Source organism: Corvus hawaiiensis, chromosome 23 (assembly GCF_020740725.1).
Source record: "Corvus hawaiiensis isolate bCorHaw1 chromosome 23, bCorHaw1.pri.cur, whole genome shotgun sequence".
Taxonomy (NCBI): domain Eukaryota; kingdom Metazoa; phylum Chordata; class Aves; order Passeriformes; family Corvidae; genus Corvus; species Corvus hawaiiensis.
In genome coordinates this window covers 911,853-926,540 of record NC_063235.1, presented here as the reverse complement: position 1 = coordinate 926,540, position 14,688 = coordinate 911,853, and the positions used below count along the sequence as shown (strand labels likewise).

General features: G+C 63.4%; 1 protein-coding gene across 2 annotated transcripts in view; it reads left to right on the top strand.

The window, feature by feature from the left end:
- Nucleotides 1-250: 250 nt before the first annotated feature.
- The window catches only part of SDC3 (syndecan 3), a 39,317-nt gene continuing 24,879 nt past the window's right edge, over nucleotides 251-14,688 (top strand). For both annotated transcript variants that reach the window (XR_007208022.1, XM_048326936.1), the window contains exon 1: nucleotides 251-454. Coding sequence is in view for 1 of the 2 variants with exons in the window: in XM_048326936.1 (XP_048182893.1) it covers nucleotides 365-454 (90 nt within the window). In the remaining variant the exon portion in view is untranslated. The remainder of the gene's footprint in view (nucleotides 455-14,688) is intronic.

The window sequence follows — 14,688 nt, the reverse complement described above, 5'->3', positions numbered from 1 at the left end:
TCCCCATCCAACCCAGGCCCCCCCCACTCTGTCCCAGGTCCCCCCCATCCACCCCAGGATCCCCCAACCCGCCCCAGCCCCCCTCGGTCCCCCCCAGGCTCCTCCCCCGTCCCCCCCGTCCCCTGCTCGCCCCCTCCCGCTGTCCCCGGGCCGTGGCCGTGCGGGGCCGGGGCGGGGCGGTGGCGGCGGCGCGGGGGGGGGCGCGGCGGGGCCGGGAGGGCGGCGCGGCGGCGGCGGCCCCGCACCCAGCGCCCGCACCCACCGCCCGCCTCCCGCGGGCGGCGGCAACAAAGGCCCTTCCCCGCCCCCGCCGCCGCCTCCCGCCGCCTCCCGCCGCCGCCGGCAGCGTCCTTGCGGCAGGAAGATGCCCGGGGAGGTGCCGCCGCCGGCGCCCCGGGGGCTGCGGAGCCTCCCGCTGCTGCTGCTGCTGCTGCTCAGCGCCCGCGCCGCGCTGGTGAGTGCGGGGGCACCGGCGGGGGGCACCGGCGGGGGGGCCGAGGGACACCGGCACCGGGAGGGGTCGGCGGGGACCAGCACCGAGAGGGGGGTGAGGGGAGGGATCGGCATCGGCACCGGGAGGGGTCAGCGGGGACCGGCACCGGGAGGGGCCGGCGGGGACCGGCAGCGGCCCCGCGGAGGAGCTGCCGCGGGCAGGGGGGTGGGACCGGCCCCGGCACCGCGCGTGGATCGGTACCGCGGGGGCCGGGGATGTGTGGGGTGGCACCGGCGTCGCGCACGGGCTGGCCCCGGGCAGCGGCACGGGTCTGGAACGGCCTCGGTACCGCGCGTGGATGGGCAGCGGGCGGGGGGCACCCGCAGCGGGCGGGGGGCGTGGGGCCGGCAGCGGAACCGGGGCGGGACCGGCACCGTGCGGGGTCTGGCAGCTGCGGCCGGCGGGGATCGGGACCGGGACCCGCCCGGGGCGCTCCGGTACCCGCAGTCCGCTGTGGGGGTCCCCCAGCTCCCGAGGGGCTCCGCTCCCCCCTCCGTGCCCGCAGAGCCCCCCCCGAGCCCCGCAGCCGCTGTCCCCGCGGGTGTCCCCTCCCCTGCCACCCCCCGGGCGGTGCCGGGCACGGTGGCGGGCGTGGGGAGGGGGCTGCGGGCAGCCGCCGCTTGAAGGTCGCAGGGAAACGCGCCTTGAAAAGCGCCCCGAGGGGCGGAGAGGGAGGAACCCCCCTGCTGCTGCTGCTGCTGCTGCTCGGGGGCAGCAGAAACTCGCCCCCCATCCGCCCCCCGCCTCCCCGTCCCCGCTCCCCTCCTGCATCCCCAGCCCCCGGTGGGGCGGAGGGCGCAGATGCAGCCCGGGCAGCGCCCGCTGCTCCCGTTCCGTGGGGCCGGAGGAGAAGGGGCTGGGCGGCCTCTGGCACCTCCAAAACTGCTGCTCCCCACCGGCAGCTCCGCCTGGGAGAGCAGCCGTGGGATCCTGGGGTCCGTGGGATCCTGGGGTCCGTGGGAGCCTCCCAGCCCTGCCTGCACCCTGCCCCGAGCCGGGCGTTGGAGCTTTGCAGGACCGGGGCGCTGCTTTTTGGGGGATGCTCTCCGGGAAGGAGCCGGAAGATGCTTTTCCCCCCAGCCCAGGAGCAGTGGGAGAGCGCGGTGGGGAGGAAGGCTGCCCCTGCTCCTCCTCCTCTCTTCAAGAGGGGAAGAAGCCCCAGGGCCTGGCTGCTGCAGTGAATCACCCGGAGCTCCTGCCTGGCTCTGTTTGGGGGTGCCCCAGGCTGGCCCCCCATTCCCGCACGAGGGGCGGCTCCCAGCTGTCCCAGCCCCTCTGGATTAGAGACCCAACTTCAGCGTCCCTGAGGGGACACGAGGCGCTCCTCCAACACCTCTGGTGAATCTGCACGGCCGCCGGATCCAAGGGCACTTTGTTCAGCCCGAAATTCCCTTTGCCACGGATCCCGGGGAGTCTCTGCTCCGCTGGGAGCTCCCCTCCGTCCCCGCGGTGAGGGGTGAGTGAGGCTGTGCCGGTGTCCGCAGCCCCCGCGGCAGTGTGGGGTCGGCTCTGGGCGTGCTCATCCCCCCCGGATGAGCTTTTCCCCTTCCTTTTGGGGAACTGGCGTTGCTGGTTGCTGGATTAGGTTGGTGGCGTTTCCTGAGGGTGTTTAGGCCGTTTGAGAGAGGCTGTGGGGTTGTTCAGGGCCGGGCGGGGAGAGGATGGGATGTGGGATGTGGGATGTGGGATGTGGGATGCGGGATGTGGGATGCGGGATGCGGGATGTGGGATGTGGGATGTGGGATGTGGGACGCTCCCGAGGGCTGGAGGAGCTGCTGCCTCCACCTGGATGGGATCGAGGCCTCTCCTCTCCCCCTCTCTTCCCTGAAGATTTAAATTTGGGCAGACCCAGCTCCTCCCTTGGGTTGCCGGGGTGGGAAGCGGTGACTTGGCACAGCTCAGGCACATCCGTGACGATGGGATGGGGATGGATTTGGGGGTTCCTGTCCCCCCAGTGCCGGATCCTGGGCCCTGCCAGGGAGCTTTTCCCTGGAGCAGCGCCAGGAGAGTTCCTGGCTGCTCCGAGGATGAGAAACTCCGGCCCCGTTGGGGTCCCTGGGATGAGTCCCCGGAATGAGTCCCTGTCCCCATCCCGGGGAGCACAGAGGGACAGGGAAGGGGACAGGGATGGGGACAGGGAAGGGGACAGGGAAGGGGACAGGGAGGGGACAGAGATGGGGACAGGGAAGGGGACAGGGAGGAGACAGGGAGGGGACAGAGATGGGGACAGGGAAGGGGACAGGGAGGGGACAGGGAGGGGACAGGGATGGGGACAGGGAGGGGACAGGGATGGGGACAAGGATGGGGACAGGGAAGGGGACAGGGAGGGGACAGGGATGGGGACAGGGATGGGGACAGGGAGGGGACAGGGATGGGGACAGGGAAGGGGACAGGGAAGGGGACAGGGAGGGGACAGGGAGGGGACAGGGAAGGGGACAGGGATGGGGACAGGGAGGGGACAGGGAAGGGGACAGGGAAGGGGACAGGGAAGGGGACAGGGAGGGGACAGGGATGGGGACAGGGAGGGGACAGGGAAGGGGACAGGGAAGGGGACAGGGAGGGGACAGGGAAGGGGACAGGGAAGGGGACAGGGAAGGGGACAGGGATGGGACAGGGATGGGGACAGGGAAGGGGACAGGGAAGGGGACAGGGAGGGGACAGGGATGGGGACAGGGAGGGGACAGGGATGGGGACAGGGAAGGGCCCTGGCGTGGCTGGAGCATTGCTGGGACACCTCTTGGTGTCACTCGGGGCTTCCCTTTGATCTCCTGCTCTCCGTGACCCCTCTCGGCCCCGGCTTCGGGGAAGCTGGGATGGACCCCCTTGGAATCGGTCCCTGTAACCCTTTGTGTGCCGCCGTGGGAGTGCTGAGGGGCAGGAGCTGCTTCTCCCGGCGGGACCCCTCCCTGGCAGAGGGCTTTTCCCAGCAGTGCCGTGGGCAGGTTTAGGGTTGGCTGCGATTCCCCGAGGCCCATCCCTGGTCCTGCCTCATCCCTTTGGAGCTGGGTAGGGACCACGTGGAGAGGGGACGAGGGAGACCCAGGCTCCTGCACCAGCCCTTCCCGGGGCAGGGATGAGCTCCTGCCCTGCTGGACACCCGGGATTCCCAGGACTGTGCTGCTGGGAATGCTGGCGGCTGCTCCCCACCCCCGGACCACACACACGGGCTGGGGAATCGCCGCTTCCTCCTCCTCCGGGCAGGCAGAGCGGGGTGCTGGCAGCCGAGCGGCATCCGGGGGCCGCTGGGGAGAGGGGGCAGGACAGGCACGGTAATTAGTGGGGTTGATGAGCTTTAATCAGGCCGTGGGTTGTGCAGGGGGTGGGCGCAGCCAGCCCTGAGTGCCACCCCCGGCTCTGGGGTCCCCAGGTGTGGGCTCAGGACGCTTCGTTGTGGCTCTGGCTGCTGGAGGAGCCCAGATTAGGGATCAACTCATCACCTTAATTACCGAGAGCGTTGATTGACCCTGACCTTTCACAGCTCCCCGGCCCTGGGGCGCTGCTCTGGGGCCGGTTCCCGGATCCCCGTGCGGGACGTGGGGAGCTGCTCTGGGTTTAGTCCCGGGCTGTGTTTCACTGTGGAAGGGCATCCCTTGCTCCCGGCACCCCCTCCGGAGCCTCCCTCGGCTCAGCCCAGAGGGATAATGAGGAACACAGAGATTCCTCCAGGCCCTGCAGAGGTTTGGGGTGAAGCACCTCCTGCCCTGCAGGGATTTGGGAAGTTCAGCATCCCCGCGGCTCCGGGGCCCACCGGGTCTGGCGCTTCCAGGGCCGCCTCATTCCCGTGATGTTTTCCAGTGTTTCCTCGGCAGCTCCCTGGTTTCCAGCCTGGCATCGGGGCCGTGTGGGGCTGGGGGCTCCCCTGAGGTCTGGGGGTGCTCTGGGGTTTGGTGTAATGAGTTTGCAGGGCTCAGCCCGGCCCCCAGGGGTGGATTGGAGCTCCCTGGTGTGAGCTGGGGTCACACGGGGCTCAGCCCAGCCCCGTTTGTAGGGACAGCCCAGCTCTCCCATCCAGCCGTGCTCAACCCCAGCTCCTTCCTCTTTCATGGAGAAACCGAGGGGGAAAAAAAAAAAATCCATCAATAAATAAAGGAACGGATCCCCAAGGGGCTCAGGGTTCTCTGGCCACTGTCACCTCGTACCCCGGCCCAGCGGCGTGGGAGCAGTGGCAGCGAAGTCCCCGAGTGTCGCCAGGGCTCCTTTTCCCTCGGGATACGCGCGGCAGCCCCGGGAGACGGCGCCGGGGGCTGGGGAATGCCGGTCCCGGGGACGTGAGCCGGGTACCAAACCCTGCCGGGCCCGGCGGGGCTCTGGGAACCGGGAACCGTTCCCGTCCCGAGCCTCCAGAGGGTCTAACAGAGCTCCGCTTAATCCTGGCCCCGTGGCCCCGTGTCCTTGTCCCCGTGTCCCTGTCCCCGTCCCTCCGGCTTCCCAGGAGCTGGGGCCGGGCACACCCTCGCCTCCTGCCCGGCTCTGGGTGGGCTTTTGCTGCTGGAGGCTCAGCCCCGGCGCCCCTCGGTGCTCGGGAGTTGGGGAGCAGGGATTTGGGGGCAGAAACCCCCTTCGGACGTGGCTGGGCCTCTCCTCGGAGCAGCCTTTGCCCGAGATGCGGTCCTGGCATCCTCCAGGATCTCCCTTCCCTGCTCATCCTCCCCGCCCAGCCCGAGGCTCCTTTGGCTCGGGAGCTGCCGGAGAAGGATTTCTGCTCCGGGGCCGGGGGTGGCACCGAGCCCCTGGCGGGCAGGAGGGGCCGAGCCCCCGCTCGGTGTCACCTCGGCCCCCGCTCGGTGTCACCTCGGCCCCGGCAGCGGCCGCTGCTCCCTGCCCGGCTCCGGGGCCGCCGCTCGGCTGTGGAGGGAGGAGCGGAGCCTTTCCCGTCTTTTCCATCCCTGTTTTGTGCCATTCCCGGTTTCCCCCCCCCCTTGTTTTGTGCCATTCCCAGATTTTTGTGCCATTCCCAGCTTTCCACTCCTGTTTTGTGCCATTCCCAGTTTCTCCCCCTTGTTTTGTGCCATTCCCAGATTTTTGTGCCATTCCCAGCTTTCCACTCCTGTTTTGTGCCATTCCCAGTTTCTCCCCCTTGTTTTGTGCCATTCCCAGAGTTTTGTGCCATTCCCAGAGTTTTGTGCCATTCCCAGCTTTCCCCCCTCGCTTTGTGCCATTCCCAGAGTTTTGTGCCATTCCCAGCTTTCCCCCCTCGCTTTGTGCCATTCCCAGAGTTTTGTGCCATTCCCAGATTTTTGTGCCATTCCCAGCTTTCCCCCCTCGCTTTGTGCCATTCCCAGAGTTTTGTGCCATTCCCAGCTTTTTCCCCCTCGCTTTGTGCCGTTCCCTGTTCCCCCCATGCCGTGGGCTGGGAATATTTTCCATGGGGAGTGTCCAGCAGTCCCTCCCAGCTCCGGGGGGCACGGAGGTGGAACGCGGAGCTTTTCATGGCCTCTCCTCCCCCTCTCCTCATTAATTAATTTGACATTTACGGCGAGATCCTCGTGCAGAGCTCCCGAGCGTCTCGGTGACCTCCGGAGCAGCTCCAGGACTGGAGCTGCTGGAATTCCAGGTGGGAGGGAAGGACGTGGCCAGATCCCGGCAGAGGCGGCCCCTGTCCCCCAAACCCTGTTTTGGGGCCTTCCTGTGGTCGGGAAGGAATGGGATTGCACTTGGCATCCCGTGGGATGCTCCTTGCAGCTGAGCGAAGGTGACAGCGTTTCCAGGGCTGGTTATTCCAAGATTTTTTGTTAAAATTGACTCCAAAAAAGTGAAGTCTGGTGCTGGCTCAGTGCTGAACCCAAGCGTGGCTCTGCTTGGAGGGGACAGCACGGATCTGGGGGGACCCAAACCTCCTTTCCCACCTCAGCATCCCAGAGCAGGCGATCCCAGCGCTCCCCAGGCTGGATTGGGATGGGCTGGGACGTTCCCTCTGCCCTGCCCACGCCACGAGATGGAGGCCGGGTGTGTTGACATCCCTGTGGCCTCTCCCTCCCTCGGCGCAGCTTGGCCACGGCTCAAACTCTTTATTTCGAGATAAAAATAACAGCAGCAACCTCGGGGCTGCCGTTCCTGCCCCGGCTGGGGGAGAAACAGGGATTGTTTTAGGGAAAAAAGGGGGGAAACCTCGATGTGGGGGAGCCTGGGCACAAATCCCCCCAAGCTGCAGCCCCAAAGTGGGACCTGGAGTGGGGAGGAGGAGGCTGGAGCCAGGGAAAAGCCGGGAAAAGCCGGGAAAAACCTCATCTTCCAGGCAGCACAGAGCACAACTTGTTGGCAAAACAGTTTGTTAGCCAAAAAATGCAGTTTTCTGGAGGAGGAGGAGGGGATGGAGCTGCTTCAGGAGCTGCCGAGGGAAGGGGGGGCCTGATGAGGGTTTGGGGGGGTTGGAGGGGATGCTCAGGCAGCAAATGTCAAAAATCCGACGCAGGGCTGCATTTTGGGGGACGGGAGTGGGAGTTTGGGGCCAAAGCGGGCATTTAAAAGAGAAAAAATCTTCTTTATTTCTCGTTTTTGCAAGTCAAGCTGGAAGGGAACACAGAGCCCCTGTGTTCGTGGCCCTCCTGGAGCAGTTTTCCCGCAGAGGCAGCAGCTCTGGGAGCACACAGGGAGCTTTGCTTCCCCACCCTTGACGTCACTCCACCATTCCCAGCTTTTTAAAGGCCAGTTTGGGCTCCTCACAACTTTTCCAGGTGCTGGGAGCGGCCGTTGTGTCCCTGGGGAGCCTCTCCATGCACCCCATGAAGATCACCCAGAAAAAGCCGGGATGATGCCATTTCCCCCCGCATTTTGGGGGGTTTTTGGGGAATGGCGTCATCTGGATTTTCCTTTCCCCTCTCCCTCGGGCACGGGCTCCGGGAGAGGGAGATGTGGGAATCTCCAGCAGCCGGGATCGGGGCGCTGGAGCTGGGACAGCACCAGGGGAGCCTGGACCGCTCCAAAGCCCGGGCTCCATCACCGTGGAAAATCCCGGAGCTGCCAGGGATTTGCGGAGGGAATGGGGGGATTTTTGGCAGCTGGGACCCCCCTGGAGGTGGCTCCGAGGGCGAGGGTCCCTTTTTGGGTGAGATCCCCGGGACTTCGGGGCCCTTTCGTGTCACCGCTGCCTTTGTCACCTCCTCCTCCTCCTGAATCAATCCAGGATTTAATAATTCCAATTTAATAATAATTAAAATTTAATCATTCCTACTTATTAATCCCAATTTCCTGCCCAGCTCGGTGTCCCCCAGCCCGGGCTGTGTCTGGGGGCTCTGATGAGCGCTAATTAAGCTCTAATTAGCCCCCGGTGGCCGCAGGTCGGTGCCCTCTGTGTCGCCTCTGTCAGAGGATCGTTACCAACACCCCGTGCAAAGCTGGGGGGTCCCGGCGTTAATTACCCGTTAATTACCCCGGGGTTAATTAGGAAGAGTGCTGATGGGGATGTTGGGGGTCTGGGCATCCAGCAGGGACTCCAGGGCGGGGAACTGGGATGAAATGGGATCCTGGGCGGGGTTTATCGGTCACGGGGCCTCTTCATCCCCCCCAGCCTCCTCTGTGATGTGGGACCGCATCCCGCTGGGACAGCCAGGCTCCAAAATCCCAGATCCGCGGAATTCCTTGGCTTTGTTTTCCCTGGAGCTGGGAGGAGCCGTTTGTCCCCGCACACCAGTAATGGACTGGTTTGGGCGGGACTGGGATGGGTCCCCCGGATCCCCCGTGGCCCTGGGACATTTCCTGCAGCGCTGGGGGGCTCAGGGCTGAGCAGAACTCCCTGGAATTTGGGGGTGTTACCAGGGCTGGAATTGGGGTGGCCCAGCCTGTTGTCCCTCTTTGCCCTCCTGCCTTTAATTGGGATTAATTAATCCCTGCTCCTCCATCCCGGGGCCTGGGCCGGGCAATGTGTCCCCAAATGTCCCACGGATGTCCCCAAAGCCACCAGGAGTGGGGGTGGGGAGATGCTGGCGGGATCTGAGGGTGGGATGCCGGGATGGGAGCAGGTCCTGGATTTGGAGCATCCTGAATCCCTTTGTTTCCCATGGCGAGAGCTCCTCAGCGCCCAGGAGGAAGGAGAGAGGGAATCCACTGGATGTGGCCCGGCTGGGTGGGCAGGGATGGACAGTGTCACATCCCTGTGTCCGTGGGGACACCAGCCCCGATCCGAGAGGAAATGGGAATTCTGGGAGCAGGGAGTGGCTGGGGCTGCAGGGAGCAGCAGCTCCAGGTCCTGTCCCCTACCCACCACAGGAGTTTGGGGCTAAACAGTGACTTTTTGGGGTTGCTCAGGGAGCTCCTTCCAGCCCTGGAGCTCTTGGGAACTGTGCTGGGAAGGGGATTGGGAAGAGCATTCCCATGGGCTCTCTGTGCAGGCTCGGACCAAGATTTGGTAAAAATCCCTTATTTCTGGAGGGTTTTGTGATTTTTTCTTCCAAGGACCTTTTTTGGCTGCTGGTGCCACCGGCCTGGGGTGAGGCTGAGGGTCTGGCTGGGATCATCCCGGCTGCAAGAGAGTCCCAAGAACCCGAATGAGGGGATTTTCCTGCTGATTTTCCTTCTGATCCAACTCCAACATTCCCGAATGCTCTCGCCAGCTCCAGCTTTAAAGGCTGAGTTTGGGATCCCAGCGCTGGAACCCCTGGATGACAGCACTCCCAAACCCATCCCAGGCAGCTGCTGGTGATGCCAGGGATTCCAGGACAGGGATTGGGATTGGGATTGGGATTGGGATTGGGATTGGGATTGGGATGCAGAGCCAGCTCCCAGCCTGCTCCCATCCCTGCCTGCATCCCTGGATTGGGAAGCGGCTGCTGCCCCTGGGCCTCCCCATCCTCTCCCCCCTCGTTCCCTCCCTCCAGCCGGAGTTTTCCCTGGTGGACTGGGTTAAATCGGGATGTGAGGAGCAGGGATGGGAGAGGAGCCGGGCTGGACACCGAGGATTGGGAAGGAGAGACCATTTCATCCCAAATCTGCCCCCAGACCCCGCCACAGGTGAGGTTCCCACACGCAGGGACCAGCGGGATCGGGGCTGACCCGGGCCGGGGGTGTCACCCCAAAACCCCATCCCTGCTGCTGGATCCCCCCTCGGCGCAATTCCAGCTGCTCCCAACGCTGCAGCCGGAGTTTGCCTGCAGCTAAAAATACCTCGGAGCGCAGCAAAGCCCCCGGAGGGTTTAGGCTCTATATTTAGGTTCCTGCAGCACAAAGCCATATTGCACGGGGGCCGGGCAGTGGGATCTCCTTCTAGGAACGGGGGGAGCAGAGGACAGGAGCAGAGGGGTGCGATGGGGCCTTTCCATGTGGATGCAGGGCTGGATCCTCCCCCTGCAGCCGCTGTCCCACCCGGCTGCTCCAATCCGGGCCTTTCTTCCCCCAAACCCCAGCAGAAGTTGCCGCCTGAGCGCGGAGGGGAAGGGACATCAAACATTTATAGGCCTCGCAAATCGTCAAGGAAATGTCTGGCTCTGCTAAAATAGCAGCAGCAATTAGAGGAGAGGGAAAAAAACCCCAAACCCGGCAGCCACGGCTCGTGTGTTATCCCAGCGTTCTCCCAGCGCTTCCCGTCCTCAGCCGGGGTCACAGCTTTGGGGTTGGGCTCCCCAAGCCCATCTGGGGGATGGGACAAGCTCTGAACCCCCCCCAACCAGTCTGAAAACCGACCTCGTGGCTCTCCAAACACATCCCAACCTCAGTTCTGACTTAAACTGAAAGGGCAGCGAGAAGTTAATTGGGTTCCTTCTTCTTTCGGGGCCGGAGCGGGGTCGGTGCTTCCTGCCCGCCTCTGGTCGCTCCTAATTAGGAAAACCCCAAATTTGAGCTTCCCCGGTGCCTCAGTGGGATTTGTCCTGCGGGGTTGGGTCCTTCCCCCCACCCAGGGTGAGGATGGGGCAGCAGGTGAAGGAAAACAGCCAAATCCCGAGGGTCAGGGGAATTTTGCTGCTGCTTTGTTTGACCTGGGGCGTTCCGGAGGAAAACTCCGCTGTTCCTCCAGCAGGGCACGAGGGTCACACTCGCCTGCTCAGGCTTTGCACTTCCCTGCATAAAAATCAGGGATTTGGTGATTTTTTCATTATTTTCTTCCCTTTGGCAAAGGTTAAACCTGAGTGAGGAGCAGAGCGAGCTCTGGGGTGAGGAGGAGGTTCAGGATCCAGGACCTGGCGTGGATTTGGGCTCTCCCTGCGCCGAGTTTTTGGGAACCAGGGCTTGTCTGGCACAGCTCAGAGCTGGTGTGAGAAAGAGGAAAGAAAACGCCAGGAGGGGAAATCCAGGGGGGAACAGCAGGGCTGGGTGAAGGTGCTGGGGGGTGGCAGCTGAGGGACCTGCAGGGACCTGCATCTTCCTGGTGTAGGGAAGTGTTTGCCAAGGAAGAGGAGAACTCAGCTGGGAACAGGCCCTGGATTTGGAGCATCCTGAATCCCTTTGTTTTCCATGGCAAGAGCTCCTCAACACCTGGCCAGGAGGAGAAGGAGGAAGGAGAGAGGGAATCCACTGGATGTGGCACGGCTGGGTGGGCAGGGATGGACACGTCCCTCGCAGGGACATCCCTGTGTCCATGAAGGTGGAGCTGGTTGGACTTGGAAAAGAGGAATTGGCTTTGTGTGCTTTTGGGACAATGCTCCTTCCCGATGGGATCAGCCATTCACTCCCTTCCCAACGGGATCACGCCAGCCACGGACATCAGCGAAATTGGGAAATCAGAGCTCTGGGGGTGTTTCCTTCAGCCCCCGGGCTGTGAGAGCTGCCGTGGTTTCTGTTTCGAAGCCTCCCCTGCCGGTTGCAGAGCTGGCCGTGCTTTCCCAAGCACAAGGTGGATCCTGCAGCTCCTGGAGCGGAGATTTTGGGGAATGAGGGATGCTCACTGTGGGGAGAGGATCTTCCCTGCCCTTCACAGAGGCCTGGAACATCTCCCTGGAGGAGTGAGCTGAGGATGGGGGGAAAGGAGCAGCTTCTCCTGCTGGTGGCTGCCAGGGGATCCCAGTGCCCTGGGATCGTGTTCCCTTGGGATGGAGTTGTCCCTGCTCCCATTTTCCTCCTGCTCTGTTGGGTTGTGTGTGGGAAGAGCTGTGGCATTTGAGGTGGTGGGGCTGGAGGCCAGGCCTGGCTGGGTGGGGCCTGCCTGGGATGCTGGGACCCATTCCCGTGTGGAACTGCTGGGATCTGTCCCTAGGTGGGAATGCTGGGACCCACTCCCATGTGGAGATGGTGGGAGCTGTGTGGGGATTTTGGGACTCACTCCTGTATGGAAATGCTGGTCCCTGTCCCTGTATGGGCATCCTGGGACCCATTCCCACGTAGGGATTGTGGGACCCACTCCCATGTGGAGATGCTGGTACCTGTACGGAGATTCTGGGACCTGTCCCATGTGGGAATGCTGGGACCTGTCCCATGTGGGAATGCTGGGACCTGTGTGTTGGGCACTGCCCTGAGCACGCCCCTCAGCAGAACGAGGTTTCTCCTGCTTCTTCCCCTCCCAGAACATTTCCGTCCCTCTTTTTGTCACTTCCCGTGGTGCTTTCAGCCCCCTGGCACTGACCCAAACTGCCCTGGCTGGGGAAAGAGGCCTCAGGTGCAGCAAAACCCCCTCATAATTTATTTGTTCCTCACTGGCTTCCGGGCAGGATCCCAGAGCTGCTGGAGCTGGGTTTGATTTCCCCTCTCCCACAGTAAATTTGAATTCCCCCGTTTCTTGGTTTTGGAGATGAATTTCGGGAGAAAACGCCTTGGGATGAGTGTAATCACCCCAAAAGAGCCAGCGAGCCCGGGAGCGCTGAACAGCTTGGGACGGGTGACACCAAACATGTCAGGAAGGGACATTTCCTTCGGGCTCAGGCTTGAAATCCTTGCTGCTGTGGAAAGAGCAGGAACCTCCTTCCCGCCTGGTATTTGCTGAGAGAAACAACAGATTGGGGACTCAATATTGGCATTTCTCCCCTCGGGGATTCCCGGTGCCGTCCCCAATCCAGCCCCGCGGGTGGACGCTGCCTGTGGGAAGGAAGACGCTCAGCACCGGGGAATTAGGGTTGGATCTTCCTGGGTTTTTTTTCCCTTAATGGAAAAAGCCGTGTTCGCACAGAAACCAATCGGTTTGTGCGGCCCTGAAAGGCAGGAGCATCCCAGAAAAGCTCCTGGCTCCGCGCTCGGCGTCGCAAAAAGGTTTAGAAAATTAAAAATAGAGCGTGGAGGGCGCGCCTGTGGAGCGCGGGGCTCTTTGTGGAGGAGCTGGAGGGCTCTGGAATGGCAGCGGGAGCCGCGGGATGAATCCCGATGGATGCTGCGAGCCCACCGCCCCTTCCCGGCGGGATCCAGGAGCCGGGGCCTCGGGGTGAATCCCGATGGATGCTGCGAGCCCACCGCCCCTTCCCGGCGGGATCCGGGCGGGAGCGGCCGCGCATCCCCCGGGAGCTGCGGGATGGGGGTGCAGCCGCGGGGATGCGGCCATCGCGGGGCTCCCACCGCGGTTCTGCGCTCGGGGGTGGCTCGGGGGGGCCCCGCGGAGCCGCCGCAGCCCCGGGCGAGCGCAGGGCCCCGCGGGCCGCTGGAAAGTAGGTCGTGGCTGTGCTGGCGTGGCCGCCCCGTCCTACATATGGAAATCGGGGCTATTTCTGGCCGCTCCGGACGGGCTCGGCGCTGTCCCCGCTCCGGCCTCCCCGCGGGGCCCCGCCCCGGGCGCAGCCCCGCTCCCACCCCGCTGGATGCTTTGGGATGGAGCTGCGGGGTTGTTCCCGGTGATTCCTGCGCCCCTCCTCTCCTGGCATGGGTGACTCCATCCCAGCCTGCGGATCCCACCCCGCTTCCCAGTGTTCGGGGGGTTAATTCCGCATGGAAAAACCCTTCTCCGGCTGCACGAGCGGAGCCGGGGGCTTGTCCAGGCTCCTCAGCCCACCCCATCCCGGGGCTGGGTCTCCCTCCACGGCTTCCCCCCGAGCCCACCCCCGGATTGCTCCCATCCCCTCCCTCCAGGCTGGAGTCCAGCTGGGAATTGTGGATTTGGCAGCATCTTAATCAACCCCGCTTTCCATTTCCATGGCAACGCCGAGGAAGGTGGGCAGGAGCTCCTTCCTGTTGCACACGCAAACACCGGGTCCTGCTGCTGGGGCAAAGAAAGCTCCTCCCCGGACGGGATGATCCTGACGGAACGCCAGGAGCAGAGGGAAAAGGGCTGCTTGGGGTTTTCCCCAGTTTCGAGTCCTGCCTGCGTGGAGGGGGAGCGGGTGTTGATCTGGATGTGCCTGCAAGAGTCTCTAATTTTATTCCTGATTCATCATTATTAATTAGGTTCCTTAGCTGTGCTCAGCACCAGAAGGGGTTTTGGGAGGTCTCCGGTAACGGGACCATTTTAGGGGCAGGAGGGTGAGGGTTGGTTTTAGGGCAGTGACAGCTCTGGCCTCTCCCTGCTACTTAAACGTGGCCTGGACGTGTCACCCCCACATTCCCGGGGTTTAATGAGTTTGAGGGGAGCTGGGAAAGGGAGAAAAGGAGGCTCAGGGGGGCCCCTGTGGCTCTGCACAAGTCCCTGACAGGAGGGGGCAGCCGGGGGGGTCGGGCTCTGCTGGCAGGGAACAGGGACAGGAGGAGAGGGAACGGCCTCAAGCGGCACCCTGGGAGGTGAAGTTGGATATCAGGGAAAATTTCCTCATGGAAAAGTTTGTCAGGCCCTGGCAGAGCTGCCCAGGGAGGTTTGGAAGAATTTAAGGAATGTGGCACTTGGGGACAAAGGTGAGAAGTGACCACCCAGCGCTGGGTTAATGTTGGACACCACGGGCTGAGGGGGATTTTCCAACATCGATGATTCCAGGAGCCCGTTGCTGTGTGACCTGGATGGGCCTGGATGCTTCCTGCATCCCTCAAAATGAGAGAAAAACCTTTTTGTGCAAATTTTGCAACTCTTCCAGGTGGATTCGGGGCTGGGACAATGCCTTTGGGGTCCCCGAATCCGAGGATATGATGGGGGCAGCCAGGGGGGATTTCCAGGCTGCTCCATCAGGAGCAGTTCAGGAAGCAGATTCCCACTCGTGGGATTGGTGGGGTTTGCCCAAAACACCCCAAAATCTGCCAAAGCAGAGGGGAGCCCCAGCTCTGCGGGCCCTGCTGCCCCACCCTCCCTGCAGGGACAGGACGTGGCCCCTCCGCCTGCTCCAGAGCCCCTTTTCCATGTGGAAAAATCCCCAAATCGTGACAATCCCTTTGTTCCCGGGGCTCGGGGCTGGGGGAGGTCTCGGGTCCCCCCAAACTGCAGCACG